We start from the raw sequence: 16,684 nt of genomic DNA on the forward strand, positions 1-16,684 counted from the left end.
CTTAGATTGCACACATGTGGACGTCCTGTCACTAAGCATGGGACTTATGTAGGGAATTGCTTGCACCAAAATTTTTTAGGAGCTTCATAGAAAAAGGGGTTAATTCATATGCACATGCCATTTTTTAGTTATTTGGTACCATAAATTTAATTTATGCTTATATTTTTCTCACTTCACTTCACCAACTTAGACTATTTAGTGCTGATGCATCACACACAAATCGGATTGCAAATATTTTTACACACAGGTTGTAATGTGACAAAATAGATAAAAAGTCAATGGGGTGAATACTTTCGCAAGCCGCTGTATCATGACATGATTATGGAGATTTGATACAGGACCAGCTCTATACCTACTTCTCTCTTCAATGCAGAGCTCTGCGTTTGCTTTTTATGGGGCTTCACAAACTAATCTTCTTATACTGCTCCACAAATTTTTTGCCTGGTTTCCCTTCCACAAGTTTGGACTCTGTTCTGTGTCCAAACTCAGAGAACCATAGAAAATAAGCCTGTGCAACTCGGGATCATTTCTGTCGAAACAGCTTCTCCCCTTACTGGACCTCACAGAGACGCCCTGGACTTTGTTCAGAGGGATTGGTTGGCGGGACTCCAATTCCAGCTGGGGTTTAATGATTGAGGGAGGGAGAACTCATGAAAAACAGCACACAAGTTCTAGAAAGAGCAGCCGTGCAGAAGAAGACACTGGACACATTGGATCATGGCTTTCAGGTCGGACTCCTATGTTGTTCTGAACGATGGGCATAAAATGCCAGTGATTGGATTTGGCACCTATGCCCCAAAAACGGTGAGTAAGTGACGCGTCCAGGGGGATGGGGACACGACTTGGCGTCCGGGCCTTGTTGCCTGATCTTGGGGGATGTCGCGGTGGCCGGCTCCCGGGCCCGTACCCTGGGGTCACTCTTAAAAGGAAAGGGGGGAAGTTATATGGGATAGGGGAATGTTCGTGACGCCACCCATGGTGTCTGGTGAGGACCAACAGCACTGCGACAGTCCTCTGAGGCCGGTGTTCAGGCAGCTTAGTTGGTGCGGCTCCCCACAGGTGGAGCGGGGCCTCAAGTGTAGAGAGGGTGTAGAATAGAGTGTTGGCGGGTGCAGAGCCGCGGAGGAAAGAACAGACAGAGGCAGAAGTTAAAGTCATCCAAGTCTTTACTCACTGTGGTGTTTACTCAGCTCAGAGCTTCTCTCTGCTGTCACCTGGCGAGCTGCGGCCGCCAGGGTGGGGTTCAGCACTCCCCAGGTAGTTCAGGAGCACTTGTCAGGACCACCGCTCTAGTGTGTTCCTCTCTTGTTCAACTTCTCCCGCCTTGTGTCCCCCACTGAGTCCCGTACGGGTACTGCGATGTCCCTTGTGGGTAACGTGTAGTTCCCGGACCGACTGGGTGCCCTTTTTGGTGACTTGTGGTGAGAACGTGGAGTAAGGCTGGGTCCCTCTGGATAAACTCAGATTAGGGCATACAGGTGGCGACTCCGCTCCGTCCGTATACCCCTGGGATCCACATAAGCCTCCGGACTTTTCCGACAGAGACGTGAAGTGCAAATTCAGATAATTGGGGACCGGTACCCCCTCTTGCGGCAGAGTCTCTCTAGCTGGGCCAGAATAAGGTATGCAGGTGGCGACTCCGCTCCGTCCGCACCCCCTGAGATCATTTCGCCTGTGGAGCCTCTCTCCTCTGCTCCCCTCCTGGGCCTTCTTGCTTGGACCCTGACCGGGGACAGAGCCAGTTGTAACTCTGCCGCGACCCCCCGTCTCGAGGCATGAGACCAGGGACCGTGGACCCTCAGCCGGCTGCAGCCTTGTGCTGACTTGCCGTCCCAAAGACCCACGACCAAAGACCTAGTTATTAAGATGGCCTCCAGTTATATAGAATTCTAATACAGTGCTTAAGTAAATGCTTCCTCCACCCTCACTCACTACGTGGTTCCCCCTAACTTTGGTTCCCCCCAACTCCTCCATTCAGGCCTGGGGCAGCACTATGGTGCTTTAGACCCCCTACCGAACTGGAGTGGTGTAGTGTTGAGTGTGTGGTAGGGGTACTGTGCAGTACTCCATCCTTACCTGGGAGAGGAGATACCACACCTCGTTCTGAGGTGCAGTACCCCTGTGGCAACTGAACCCTCAGGGGCGCCACATAAGCAGAAGGTAAAGCCATGCGTTCCTCGTAGAAAATTCAGAAGGCTGACCCTTGTTTTCAGCCTAGATATTATTTTGTGAAGTTTTTCCGACCAGAATCAGGAGAAAAGAGATGCATATAAAAATATGATCACGATTACGTCTTGCAGTACACTAAACAACAAGCCATGGAGGGCACCAAGTCGGCCATTGAGGTTGGATATCGGCACATCGACGGCGCCGCTATGTATGACAATGAAGTTGAGGTTGGCCAAGCCATCAGAGCAAAAATTGCTGATGGGACGGTGAAAAGAGAAGATATTTTTTACACTGGAAAGGTAAGCTAACTTTTTAAACCTTGATTAAAATTTTAATGTTTTTTTCTTATTAAAGTGGCCATTAGGGGGCGATGTTTTAATTGCAGGCATGTTCATTTTTAATTATTTTTTGCAGCTTTGGGGTAATAACCACACTCCCGAGAGGGTCCGACCTGCCTTGGAAAAATCTCTGAAGGATCTACAGCTGGATTACATGGACCTCTTCCTTATCCACACACCAGTAGCGTTTAAGGTTAGGACAATTATGGATTTTTCTAATGAGCAGAAGTTTTTTTTTTGTGGCACCAACTGTTCATATTTGCACTGGAAATTCCAATTGAAATAGAGGACTTCATGGTCTCATTTTCTTCTCTTTCTCCTCCAGCCCGGAGATGATCTATATCCAAAGGGTGAAAATGGGAACATGATTTTTCATAACACAGACATCCGGGATACATGGAAGGTAGTTATGGGGGCTGGAATTACAAAGGTAATTTGTAACCAGTGGTGGTAACTAGTTTTGGTTGGCATATTAGGACATTATCCGGAAGGGGGAGCCACTATATGGTCATACATTCATTTGATTGGTTGGCATGTAATACCACACTTCACCTTTAGTGGCCACTGCAGGGGAAGTTTATGGCCAGCACAACTTCCTGTGATCGCCGGGGTGGTCTCAAAGAAATGTCCCCCTCTTTATATCATACCACTGAATGAATTGGTAATTTTTAGGCTATGGAAGCGTGCAAGGATGCCGGGCTCGTCAGATCCATTGGGGTCTCAAATTTTAACCGAAGGCAACTGGAGCTGATTCTCAACATGCCAGGACTCAAGTACAAACCAGCGTGCAACCAGGTAATATGGATGGATTCCTCATTAAAATGAATTCTTCCACCTCCAAAAATGTAAGACTTTCTGTCATGTCCCTCTGTTCCAATTCTTGGTGTGCCGTAATGACAGCCTTCTGGTTGGTTATCAAACTTAAGACGTTAACAAGCGGATGTACAAATCCTTTGCCTACAGGTGGAATGTCACATATTCCTCAATCAGAGCAAATTATTGGAGTTCTGTAAATCTCATGACATTGTACTGGTCGGATACAGCGTGCTGGGGTCCAGCAGAGATGAGACCTGGTAAGAACAACTGCATTTATTTACTGTATGTAATAGAGGAGGAAATAATAGAGACATTGTACATAGGACATAAAATCAGTCCTATGTACAAGAATATAACTACTATAATACTGCCCCTATATACAAGAATATAACTACTATAATACTGCTCCTATATACAAGAATATAACTACTATAATACTGCCCCCTATGTACAAGAATATAACTACTATAATACTGCTCCTATGTACAAGAATATAACTACTATAATACTGCCCCCTATATACAAGAATATAACTACTATAATACTGACCCCTATGTACAAGAATATAACTACTATAATACTGACCCCTATGTACAAGAATATAACTACTATAATACTGCCCCTATATACAAGAATATAACTGCTATAATACTGCCCCTATGTACAAGAATATAACTACTATAATACTGCTCCTATGTACAAGAATATAACTACTATAATACTGCTCCTATATACAAGAATATAACTACTATAATACTGCCCCTATATACAAGAATATAACTACTATAATACTGCTCCTATGTACAAGAATATAACTACTATAATACTGCCCCTATGTACAAGAATATAACTACTATAATACTGCTCCTATATACAAGAATATAACTACTATAATACTGCCCCTATGTACAAGAATATAACTACTATAATACTGCTCCTATGTACAAGAATATAACTACTATCATACTGCTCCTATGTACAAGAATATAACTACTATAATACTGCCCCTATGTACAAGAATATAACTACTATAATACTGCCCCCTATGTACAAGAATATAACTACTATAATACTGCCCCTATGTACAAGGATATAACTACTATAATACTGCCCCTATGTACAAGAATATAACTACTATAATACTGCTCCTATGTACAAGAATATAACTACTATCATACTGCTCCTATGTACAAGAATATAACTACTATAATACTGCCCCTATGTACAAGGATATAACTACTATAATACTGCCCCTATGTACAAGAATATAACTACTATAATACTGCTCCTATGTACAAGAATATAACTACTATCATACTGCTCCTATGTACAAGAATATAACTACTATAATACTGCCCCTATGTACAAGAATATAACTACTATAATACTGCCCCTATGTACAAGAATATAACTACTATAATACTGCTCCTATATACAAGAATATAACTACTATAATACTGCTCCTATATACAAGAATATAACTACTATCATACTGCTCCTATGTACAAGAATATAACTACTATAATACTGCCCCCTATGTACAAGAATATAACTACTATAATACTGCCCCCTATGTACAAGAATATAACTACTATCATACTGCTCCTATGTACAAGAATATAACTACTATAATACTGCCCCTATGTTCAAGAATATAACTACTATAATACTGCTCCTATGTACAAGAATATAACTACTATAATACTGCCCCTATGTACAAGAATATAACTACTATAATACTGCTCCCTATGTACAAGAATATAACTACTATAATACTGCTCCCTATGTACAAGAATATAACTACTATAATACTGCCCCCTATGTGCAAGAATATAATTACTATAATACTGCTCCTATGTACAAGAATATAACTACTATAATACTGCTCCTATGTACAAGAATATAACTACTATAATACTGCCCCTATGTACAAGAATATAACTACTATAATACTGCCCCTATGTACAAGAATATAACTACTATAATACTGCTCCTATGTACAAGAATATAACTACTATAATACTGCTCCTATGTACAAGAATATAACTACTATAATACTGCCCCTATGTACAAGAATATAACTACTATAATACTGCCCCTATGTACAAGAATATAACTACTATAATACTGCTCCTATATACAAGAATATAACTACTATAATACTGCTCCTATATACAAGAATATAACTACTATCATACTGCTCCTATGTACAAGAATATAACTACTATAATACTGCCCCCTATGTACAATAATATAACTACTATAATACTGCCCCCTATGTACAAGAATATAACTACTATCATACTGCTCCTATGTACAAGAATATAACTACTATCATACTGCTCCTATGTACAAGAATATAACTACTATAATACTGCCCCTAGGTACAAGAATATAACTACTATAATACTGCCCCTATGTACAAGAATATAACTACTATAATACTGCTCCTATGTACAAGAATATAACTACTATAATACTGCTCCTATGTACAAGAATATAACTACTATAATACTGCCCCTATGTACAAGAATATAACTACTATAATACTGCCCCTATGTACAAGAATATAACTACTATAATACTGCCCCTATGTACAAGAATATAACTACTATAATACTGCTCCTATATACAAGAATATAACTACTATAATACTGCTCCTATATACAAGAATATAACTACTATCATACTGCTCCTATGTACAAGAATATAACTACTATAATACTGCCCCCTATGTACAAGAATATAACTACTATAATACTGCCCCCTATGTACAAGAATATAACTACTATCATACTGCTCCTATGTACAAGAATATAACTACTATAATACTGCCCCTATGTTCAAGAATATAACTACTATAATACTGCTCCTATGTACAAGAATATAACTACTATAATACTGCCCCTATGTACAAGAATATAACTACTATAATACTGCTCCCTATGTACAAGAATATAACTACTATAATACTGCTCCCTATGTACAAGAATATAACTACTATAATACTGCCCCCTATGTGCAAGAATATAATTACTATAATACTGCTCCTATGTACAAGAATATAACTACTATAATACTGCTCCTATGTACAAGAATATAACTACTATAATACTGCCCCTATGTACAAGAATATAACTACTATAATACTGCCCCTATGTACAAGAATATAACTACTATAATACTGCTCCTATGTACAAGAATATAACTACTATAATACTGCCCCCTATGTGCAAGAATATAATTACTATAATACTGCTCCTATGTACAAGAATATAACTACTATAATACTGCCCCTATGTACAAGAATATACCTACTATAATACTGCTCCCTATGTACAAGAATATAACTACTATAATACTGCTCCCTATGTACAAGAATATAACTACTATAATACTGCTCCCTATGTACAAGAATATAACTACTATAATACTGCTCCCTATGTACAAGAATATAACTACTATAATACTGCCCCCTATGTGCAAGAATATAATTACTATAATACTGCTCCTATGTACAAGAATATAACTACTATAATACTGCTCCTATGTACAAGAATATAACTACTATAATACTGCCCCTATGTACAAGAATATAACTACTATAATACTGCCCCTATGTACAAGAATATAACTACTATAATACTGCTCCTATGTACAAGAATATAACTACTATAATACTGCTCCTATGTACAAGAATATAACTACTATAATACTGCCCCTATGTACAAGAAAATACCTACTATAATACTGCTCCCTATGTACAAGAATATAACTACTATAATACTGCTCCCTATGTACAAGAATATAACTACTATAATACTGCTCCCTATGTACAAGAATATAACTACTATAATACTGCTCCCTATGTACAAGAATATAACTACTATAATACTGCTCCTATGTACAAGAATATAACTACTATAATACTGCCCCCTATGTACAAGAATATAACTACTATAATACTGCCCCTATGTGCAAGAATATAACTACTATAATACTGCCCCCGATGTACAAGAATATAGCTACTATAATACTGCTCCCTATGTACAAGAATATAACTACTATAATACTGCTCCTATGTACAAGAATATAACTACTATAATACTGCTCCTATGTACAAGAAGAGAACTACTATAATACTGCCCCCTATGTACAAGAATATAGCTACTATAATACTGCCCCTATGTACAAGAATATAACTACTATAATACTGCCCTCTATGTACAAGAATATAACTACTATAATACTGCCTCCTATGTACAAGAAGAGAACTACTATAATACTGCCCCCTATGTACAAGAATATAACTACTATAATACTGCTCCTATGTACAAGAATATAACTACTATAATACTGCCTCCTATGTAGAAAAATATAACTACAATACTATTCCTATGCACAAGAATATAACCAGGGGTTGACATATCATTGGTGCTACCTGTGCGGTCGCACATGGGCCCAAGAGGAAAGGGGGCCCATTTCTACTTCCAGAGCAGGTGCAATTTAGGAGCTCTTGGGCTGCAAAGGGCCAATATATTGTTCTTGCACAGGGGTCCTTTTCTATCTGTGTCTGCCAGTGAATATACAGTAACTACTATAATACTGCCCCCTATGTACAAGAATATAAATACTATAATACTGATCCTATGTACAAGAGTATAACTACTATAATACTGATCCTATGTACAAAATGTCATGCTGGGTATGGGGGAAACCCCGCGTATAAAGACAGGAAAAGGGAAGGGTGCCCTACAAGTAGGGAAAGGCGCTCAATGCGTCTGTAAAAGCGGGCAGCACACCGACACTGCACACAGATAGAGGAATGTAGTCTTATTATGTATAGCACAGTCTCTTAGTATATAGTGTACTCATTTATTATGTATAGCACCATCCTTAGTTATATAGTTTCATCTTTTATTATGTATAACACCCTCCCTTTATTACTTATCATCCTCTCTAGTTATATATGGTGCCGTCTCTAAACAGCTCAAACAACAAACCCTGACTATATAGGTTCTGCACCTATTGACGAGCAGGAAACTTGGCCTTAGCTGACCCTAAAGCTAGGCCCTAGGTAGGGAGGGGTTTGCACTAGTCAGCCCCACTGCAAACTAAAGTACACATAAGGGAAACAAACAAGGGAATACACTTAGCTTCAACATGACACCGGAGGAAAAACTACAACAATCCACGAAGGAACTCCAAGAAAATTCTAGCCAACTACTAGAATTCAGGCCTGAATAGATCAGAACATTCTATCACCAGCAACTCTGCAGAAACTGAGTGTATTTAAGGATACAGCAAGGGTGTGCTATTTAGTAGCAGAAGGTGATCAGGAAGATGTTTGCAAGGCCAAATGCAGCGCCCTTCTACAGCCGGACCCCGTATGACTGTCTGTCAAACCTGACACACCCGTGACACTACCCCCCCCCCTTCTACGAGTGGTCTCTGGACACTCAGGACCAGGTTTCTCTGGATGAGAGTTATGGAATGAACGAACAAACCTAGGAGCATTCACCTCCGATGCTAAAACCCACATCCTTTCCTCTGGACCGTAACCCCTCCAGTGCACCAGGTACTGAAGGGAACGACGCTGAAGACGAGAATCCACAATTTTCGAAACTTGGAACTCTAAATTGCCATCAACCATGATTGGGGGCGGCGGGAAGGGGGAGGACTCGAGAGGTACCATATACTTCTTCAGCATAGACCTGCGAAACACATTGTGAATCCTAAGAGCCTGAGGTAACTCAGACGAAACGCTGCTGGGTTAATGACGGCGGTTATTTTATAGGGAGTAGGGACCAAAAAATCCAGGTCCCAGCTTCCAGGAAGGAACCTTCAACTTGATATTCCTGGTAGACAACCACACAAAATCATTCACAGGTATGAACCTGGCGAGCGTTTCCCGTCAGCCATACGTTTGTATCTGTCTCCCATGATTTTCAAATTACTTTGAACCCCCTGCCACACAAAAGAGAGCGACGAAGCAAAACACTCCTCCTCAGGAACTCCCCAACCCCTTCCCCCACTAAAGGTACCAAATTGTGGATGAAAACCGTATGCACCAAAGAAAGGAGACCTGCCAGTAGACTCTTGGCGATGATTGTTTATTGAAAACTCGGCCAACGGTAAGTAAGATGCCCAATCCTCCTGGTTCTCAGAGACAAAACACCTGAGGTAAGTTTCCAAATTCTGATTTATGCGCTCGGTCTGCCCATTCGACTGAGGATGGAAGGCAGAAAAAAGACAACTGCACCCCCAGTCGAGAACAGAAAGCTTTCCAGAATTTAGAAACGAACTGGGCCCCCTGATCTGACACCACATCGGAAGGAACCCCGTGAAGCTTCACGGTCTCATTAATAAATACCTGAGCAAGAGTCTTGGTATTCGGAAGTGCCAGTAATGCGATGAAATGTACCATCTTACTGAACCTATCTACAACCACCAGAACCACAGTCTTGCCTACAGATACCGGTAGGTCAGTAGCAAAATCCATGGACAAGTGTGTCCATGGTCTGCTAGGAAAGCGGCAGAAGAGAACCAAACGGACGGGTATGCAATACTTTAGAACGCGCGCAAATACTGCAAGCAGACACATGTTCAACCACATCCTGATGCAACCCCGGCCACCAAAAACAACAAGAAAGGTGGTCCGAAGTTGCCTTACTACCTGGATAACCAGCAAGCACAGAGTTGTTATGTTCCCTAATTACTTTACGGTGCTAATTAGATGGTACAAATAACCTCCCCGAAGGGCAGGAGAAAGGGGCATCCCCCTGAGACTCCAACACCTCCCCCTCCAGGTCAGGGCACAAGAGCGAAATGACTACCCCCTTCTGAAAAATAGGGGCAGGGTTCTCTTGGGACCTACCACCAGGGAAGCTCCGGGATAAAGCATTAACCTTGATATTTTTAATCCCTGGATGGAAAGTGACAACAAAATTGAACCTAGTAAAAAACAGTGACCACCTAGCCTGCCTAGGGTTCAGACATTTAGCAGACTGAAGATATGACAGGTTTTTATGGTCCGTGATAACAGTAAAATGATGGACTGCCCCCTCCAACCAATGTTGCCATTCCTCAAAAGCCAATTTAATTGCCAAAAGCTCCGTATTACCCACGTCATGATTTCTCTCGGCTGAAGACAACTCATGGAAAAGAAAGTGCATGGACGCCATTTACCAGGGGACGGATCCTGAAACAACACAGCCCCAACCCCCACCTCCAACGCATCAACTTCTACGATGAAAGGTTGAGAAACATCGGGTTGACTGAGTGTAGGTGCCGTGGCAAAGAGGAGTAAGCCTGCTGGGCGGCATTCAACCATTTAGAGACATCTGACCCCTTTCTTGTCATGTCAGTGAGGGGTTTCACAATTATCATTTTGGATAGATTTCTGGTTAAAATTAGTAAAGCTCAGAAAGCGCTGTAACGACTTCAGGTTCTCTGGACGGTCCCAATCAAGTACAGCACGGATCTTCTCCAGATACATCCGAAAACCCAATGGTGACAACAGGCACCCCAAAAATTGCACCTCATATACAGCAAAAACACATTTCTTTAGTTTGGCATATAGTTTATTATCTCTTAAAATTTGTAGTACCTGTTTAACATGACCCTGAGGTGTCTCTAAATCTGGTGAGTAAATCAAAATATCATCCAGATAGACCCCCACAAACCTCCCCACTAAATGGTAGAAAATATAATTTATGAAATACTGGAAAACCGCAGGTGCATTAGTGAGGCCAAAAGGCATAACCAGACTCTTGAAATGCCCCTCAGGGGTATTGAAAGCCGTTTTCCATTCATCCGACTCTCTGATTGTAACCAGATTATAGGCTCCCCTTAAATCTAACTTGGAGAATACTTTAGCTCCCACAACCTGGTTGAATAAATCCAGAATCAGAGGAAGAGGATAAGTATCTTGGAAGGTAATTTAATACAATTCCCGGAAATCTAAACAGGGACAGAGACCTCCATCTTTCTTCTTAACAAAGAAGAACCCTGCCGCCAAAGTCGAAGATGAAGTTCTGATATGTCCCTTCTCCAGACTCTCAGCAATGAAATCCTTCATGGCTTGTCTCTCAGGGCCAGAAAGATTATACAGTCTGGACTTGGGTAGTTTAGCTCCGGGAATCAGGTTAATCAGGTTAATAGGGCAAATCCTGACATCCCTTTTCAGAAAATACGTCCTCAAAACCAGACAAAAATGCCGGTAAGGTCTCAGCAGAGACAGCAGAAAGGGAAATGTTTAAGCAATTCTCATCACAGTTTTCTCCCCATTCCATAATCTCCCTGGATTGCCAATCTACTACTAGATTATGTTTCACCAACCAGGGTAGACCCAGTACCACCAGAGTGGGAAGGCCCTCCAGGACATAACAAGGAATTACTTCATAATGAAAAGACCCCACCCTCAGTCTTATATCATGTACAATCTGTGTCAGACATCTCTGTGCAAGTGGCGCTGAGTCCATGGCATAAATAGGGATGGGCTTAGTTAACGTACAGCAAGTAAGCCCATGAGTTCTAACAAACTCAGCATCAACCCTGCTGACTCCAGCTTCACTGTCCAAAGACACAGAAATGTTCTCTGTCCTGCTCTCTTGCACCACCTCTGCCATCAGGACAAACCTAAAACTGCATGTAGAAGGCAAACACACCCCATGATTCTCCAACCCCACACGACCAAGGGTCAATCGAGTTCCAGAAGGTCCTTTTGGCTTAGGAACCGAGGGACAGACCCCAATAAAATGTCTCTTTTTACCACAAAAAAAGCACACCCTCTTTCTCTTCTGGATTTCAGGGGAAATATGTGACGCAGTAGCTCCCTCTAACTGCATGAGTTCCTGCAAATCCATAAGTTTGGATTCACCCTCATACCTCCCCCAATTGCCCCAAAAAGGGGGCTCCAGAGAAGGTGGTCTCACCCATCTATCTCAAAGGCGTCTATCTACGTGTATAGCTAATGACATGGCAGACTCCAAGGACCCAGGAGTTTCATAAACTAACAAGGCATCATTCAACCTTTCTGAAAGACCCTGACAAAATTGGCTTCTAAGAGCCGGATCATTCCATATGGTATCGGTTGCCCATCTACGGAATTCGGAACTATAAGTCTCCACTGACCGATCACTTTACTGAAGGCAATGCAGCCTGGATTCAGCCAAGGGGATTCGGTCAGGATCATCATAGATGAGGGCCAAAGCCCCGAAAAATCCTTCAACCGATCGGAGGCAAGCAGAGCTCTGGGGCAAAGAGAAAGCCCAGGATTGAAGATCTCCATGTAACAGTGAGATCACAATCCCCACTCGCTGCTCCTCATCTCCAGAGGAGTAAAGTCGAAGCTTAAAATACAACTTACAAGCTTCTTTAAATACAAAAAACTTGTCTCTACCTCCTGAAAACCTGTCCGGGAGGGCAATATTGGGCTCAAGCTGGACTGGCCTACCCGCAGAGTCCCCAACATTTGGAGTCTGCAGTTGCTGCTGAACCTCTAATCGAAGGTCAGTCACCTCCAGTGATAAACTCCGAAGCTGCTGAAAAAAACACACAAAAAAACCCTAAAAAAAGCCAGTTTTATATATATATGTCACGCTGGGTATGGGGGGAACCCAGCGTATAACGACAGGAAAAGGGAAGGGTGCCCTACAAGTAGGGAAAGGGAGAGTAGAGACCCCTAAACCGAATATAACGACTATAATACTGCTCCTATGTATAAGAATACACAGGGGTGGTGTTATTGAATTTACATTCCTTTTATTTTTCCTGACAGCATTGATCAGAATTCTCCCAAAGTTCTTGATGACCCGGTGTTAAATACAGTCGCTAACAAACTGCATCGCTCTCCGGCGCAGGCAGCTTTGCGGTATTTTCTGCAGAGAGGAGTTGTCATCCTTGCAAAGAGCTACAGCCCTGAGAGGATCAAGCAGAACTTCCAGGTAAATAGAGATAATAATGGACCACATTTGGCCTCACCATTTTAATTGACCCCATATTGGGGGGTCTGGAATCTAAAAAGAACATTTTTTTTTTTAAATCTAAACGTAAATATTTAAGAAGACGTTTTGCATTTGATTTTTTTTTTCTTTTTTTTTTTTTATAGATTTTTGACTTTGTCATAAGTGATGAAGACATGAAAACTCTTGATGGAATCCATAACAACATGCGTTACCTGACTTTTGATTCGTAAGTTTCTTTATATTCAGTTTCAGATGATATTTGACTCCAAAAAAAAAAAAAAAGTAAAAAAATTATTTTGATTTAAATATCTCTTAATTTGACTTTTTTAAACTTAATTTATTTATTCATTTTCATTTTAGTTGGAAAGAACAGCCCAATTATCCCTTTGACGATGAATATTAGGTTCAGTGGACAGTCAAATCTTGTCCTCTAAAGAAATTCGGATCAGAAGAGACATCCGGAACTTGACCATTAATTATCTTTGTCCATGTGGGACACAAAATCCACAGCCAGTGAGTGAGTGGGGTATAGTGACAGGTTGAAATAGGTATTTACCAAGCTTACATCACAAAATGTAGGACACTTAAGCCCCGTCCAGCTATCCCTTTAAATTCTAAGGTCCGCCCACTTTGGGAGTGGCTTTTCTAAACCACACCCCTTTGTGGTCAGCTGATGTTTTGTCAATGAGGAGAGCAGAGTAAGCCAATCACTCTGGTGGCATCTTACCTCCTGAGAAAACAAAATGATTGGCATTCAACATGCCTCATGTTTCTTATCTACGACATCTGTCAGTGGGACAGCCAGGAGGCCCCCCCAAACCATTAAATGGTGGGCTTATTCAATGGAAATCATAAGTGCTGCTGACTCGCCCCCTGGGCCGTGGGGCACTCGGAACCGGGCAATAGGGAGACGATGGGGGTAGTAGTGGCGACCCGGTCCCGTGGCTCAGGGTGGTCAGACCAGTGGCAGTCTCTTAGATGTTTTAGATAATATCCGACTACGCCACCCGTGGAATGCGGTTATTAGGAACCGCCGCTGCAGGGCAGACCGCTGGGGCCGATCATGTACGCAGCTGGGATTGTGTGACTCCCCACGGGAAGAGTGCAGCCCCAGGGCAGTGTAGTGGATGGTGGGAGTGATGGTGGTGAGAGTCCCAGTACTGGTAATGCCGGAGGAGTGAAAAAGCCCACAGACAACGTACTACAGTCCAGGGTCTTTACTCACGGTTAATATCCAAGTCACTTCTGCAGGGAATGACTGCCCGAGCGGTGCTGCGTCCACCAGGTGAGGGGCTCGGTCAACTCCCAGACAGCTCAGGAGTATTGCTCTAGACCCCCCTTTTGTCCTTTCTCTGGCCTGCCTCACCAGTGACCCACTTTTCTCCAGCTGCCGCGGACCTGTGCGGTTAAACGTGGGCCCCGTCCTCCGCTGTCCTATATGGAGCCTTCCTAGCAGGTTTGATGAGGTGTCGCACCAATAAATGGTCACAGCCTCCGGTCTTTGGCTGAGGGTAGTTTCTCCTCCACCAACTTGGGATCCGGTACCCTCAATCTGCCTGACCCTGCACCCTGGATTCTCGTGGGTTCTTAGGGTCCCTTCCACCTTCTTGTTCCTGAGCCCTTCTGTTTCTTCCTCTCTTTCTTTGCTGTTCCTTTCTGTTTCTGTTCCTTTCTGTTCTTGTTCCTTTCTGTTCCTGGCCCTCTCCCCAGGCCTGCCTCATGGAGCTGGGCCCAGACTGAGCCACAGCTCCCCGTCAGCCCTCTCCGGCCGAACTCCTTCTCTCTTCTCCTCCTGCTTGAACTGACCTTCTTCTCCCAGAACTAAGATGGTGCCCACCTTTTATACCTCCCTCTAGAAACATGAGCCCAGGTGACCAGCAACCAATGGGCTCCTTCCTACGCTCAGGAACCGCCCCCTATCTGCCCCTACAGCACTGGGTGTTCCACCCCCCTCCCCACTCCAGGCAGGGACATGGTCGGTCGTGCCTGCACTTCTGTCTAGTGGGAGCACCGTTGAGCTGTCCCTCGGAAATGGGGTGTGTGTGCTGTATGCAGCTAACTGAGCCCTGGTCCATACTCCATCCTTACCCGGGAGTGGAATGCCACACCTCTGGCAGAGGTGCAATACCCTTGTAGCGGCCGAGCCCTCGGGGCGCTACACTGCTATAATCTAGTGTGTATTGAAATTTTAAAGGGTTTCTCCAAGAATCTGATAAAATGGCCCTCGTCACATAATTCAAACAGCAGCCTGGCCTATTTACATGTCAGTACGGTTTGCAGAAGTCTTAAAAAATACAGACCTGCGACTCAACTTACAGAATAACTGTGTCGTAAGCACATATTCTTCAGTGACCTGAGTAGAAGGGTTCGAACATGCGAAGAAATAAATCTTTTCTTCAGTTCACTGAACACAAGTTTTTTTTTTCCTAACTCAGTGTTCAGAGCCAAGGAGAAGATTTATTTCTTCTCCTGTCACAACCTTTCTCCTCGACTCACAGGGGGTACGTGTGCCTATGATACATCTCCTCTGTCAGTTGAGACACAGGTCACTGGAGCAGTGTCTCTTCAGACTGTAGCCCATCCTGACACGTGACTAGAACGGGCTGCAGTTTGAAAAACATCACAGGCGCTATTTTATCCCATTCTTGGAGAACCCCTTTAAAAGAATTTTGTTTCTACACCTAGCTTACAATGGCTCCTTCCTTTACGAGGGACCTCTAGTACAAAGGCCAAACATCCTCTGGATGTAATGAAAATTCATTGAATATTATTAGTTTTATATTAACTTTATTTGCCAGGTGTATTTTGTGTCTGGTTGGGAATAGTACCCTCCTTTAACAACCTCCATACACAGTGCCAGATACATTCCTGTAGAGTCCAGTCACATTGACCTATATACAGTGCAGGAACTTTATCGTATATACAATGCAGGAACATGACCCTTATAGAGTTCAGACATATGACCTTATAGACAGTGCATGTATATGACCCTACGTACAGTGCAGTCACATGACTCTATATACAGTGCAGACACATGACCCTATATACATTACAAACATGTTGTATACAACATGACCTTTTAGGCAGTGCATCGATATGACCCTATATTCATTGCAGAAACATGTCCCTATAAACAGTGTAGCCACATGACCCTATATACAGTGCAGGTATGTGCCTCTCTACACATTGCAGCATTTTTCCCCTTCCATATACAGTGCAGCCACATCACCCTATATACAGTGCCGTCATATGCTGTTAGAAATAAATCAGAGCCATTCACGCTTTTTCATTATTTTTTTTTAAGCATTCGTTAATCTCTAATGTTTTTCGGGTCTATTATATGTATTTTACATCAATAACAATAAAATAATTTTAATTCTGTACAACATAATC

The 16,684-nt window shown here is 42.3% G+C and overlaps 1 protein-coding gene across 1 annotated transcript; it reads left to right on the forward strand.

Annotated features, from left to right (window-relative positions):
• Nucleotides 1–606: 606 nt before the first annotated feature.
• On the forward strand, nucleotides 607–16,682 carry LOC141164727 (aldo-keto reductase family 1 member C1-like). The gene is made up of 9 exons (XM_073650239.1): nucleotides 607–804; nucleotides 2,301–2,468; nucleotides 2,584–2,700; nucleotides 2,833–2,910; nucleotides 3,180–3,302; nucleotides 3,471–3,580; nucleotides 13,105–13,270; nucleotides 13,435–13,517; nucleotides 13,652–16,682. Exons 1-9 carry the CDS (start codon nucleotides 718–720, stop codon nucleotides 13,692–13,694), a joined length of 975 nt encoding a protein of 324 aa, XP_073506340.1. The 5' UTR covers nucleotides 607–717; the 3' UTR covers nucleotides 13,695–16,682.
• Nucleotides 16,683–16,684: the final 2 nt, after the last annotated feature.

This window comes from Phyllobates terribilis, unplaced genomic scaffold, assembly GCF_046119375.1.
Source record: "Phyllobates terribilis strain yellow unplaced genomic scaffold, ASM4611937v1 Scaffold_10__3_contigs__length_209671492, whole genome shotgun sequence".
Classification (NCBI taxonomy): Eukaryota; Metazoa; Chordata; class Amphibia; order Anura; family Dendrobatidae; genus Phyllobates; species Phyllobates terribilis.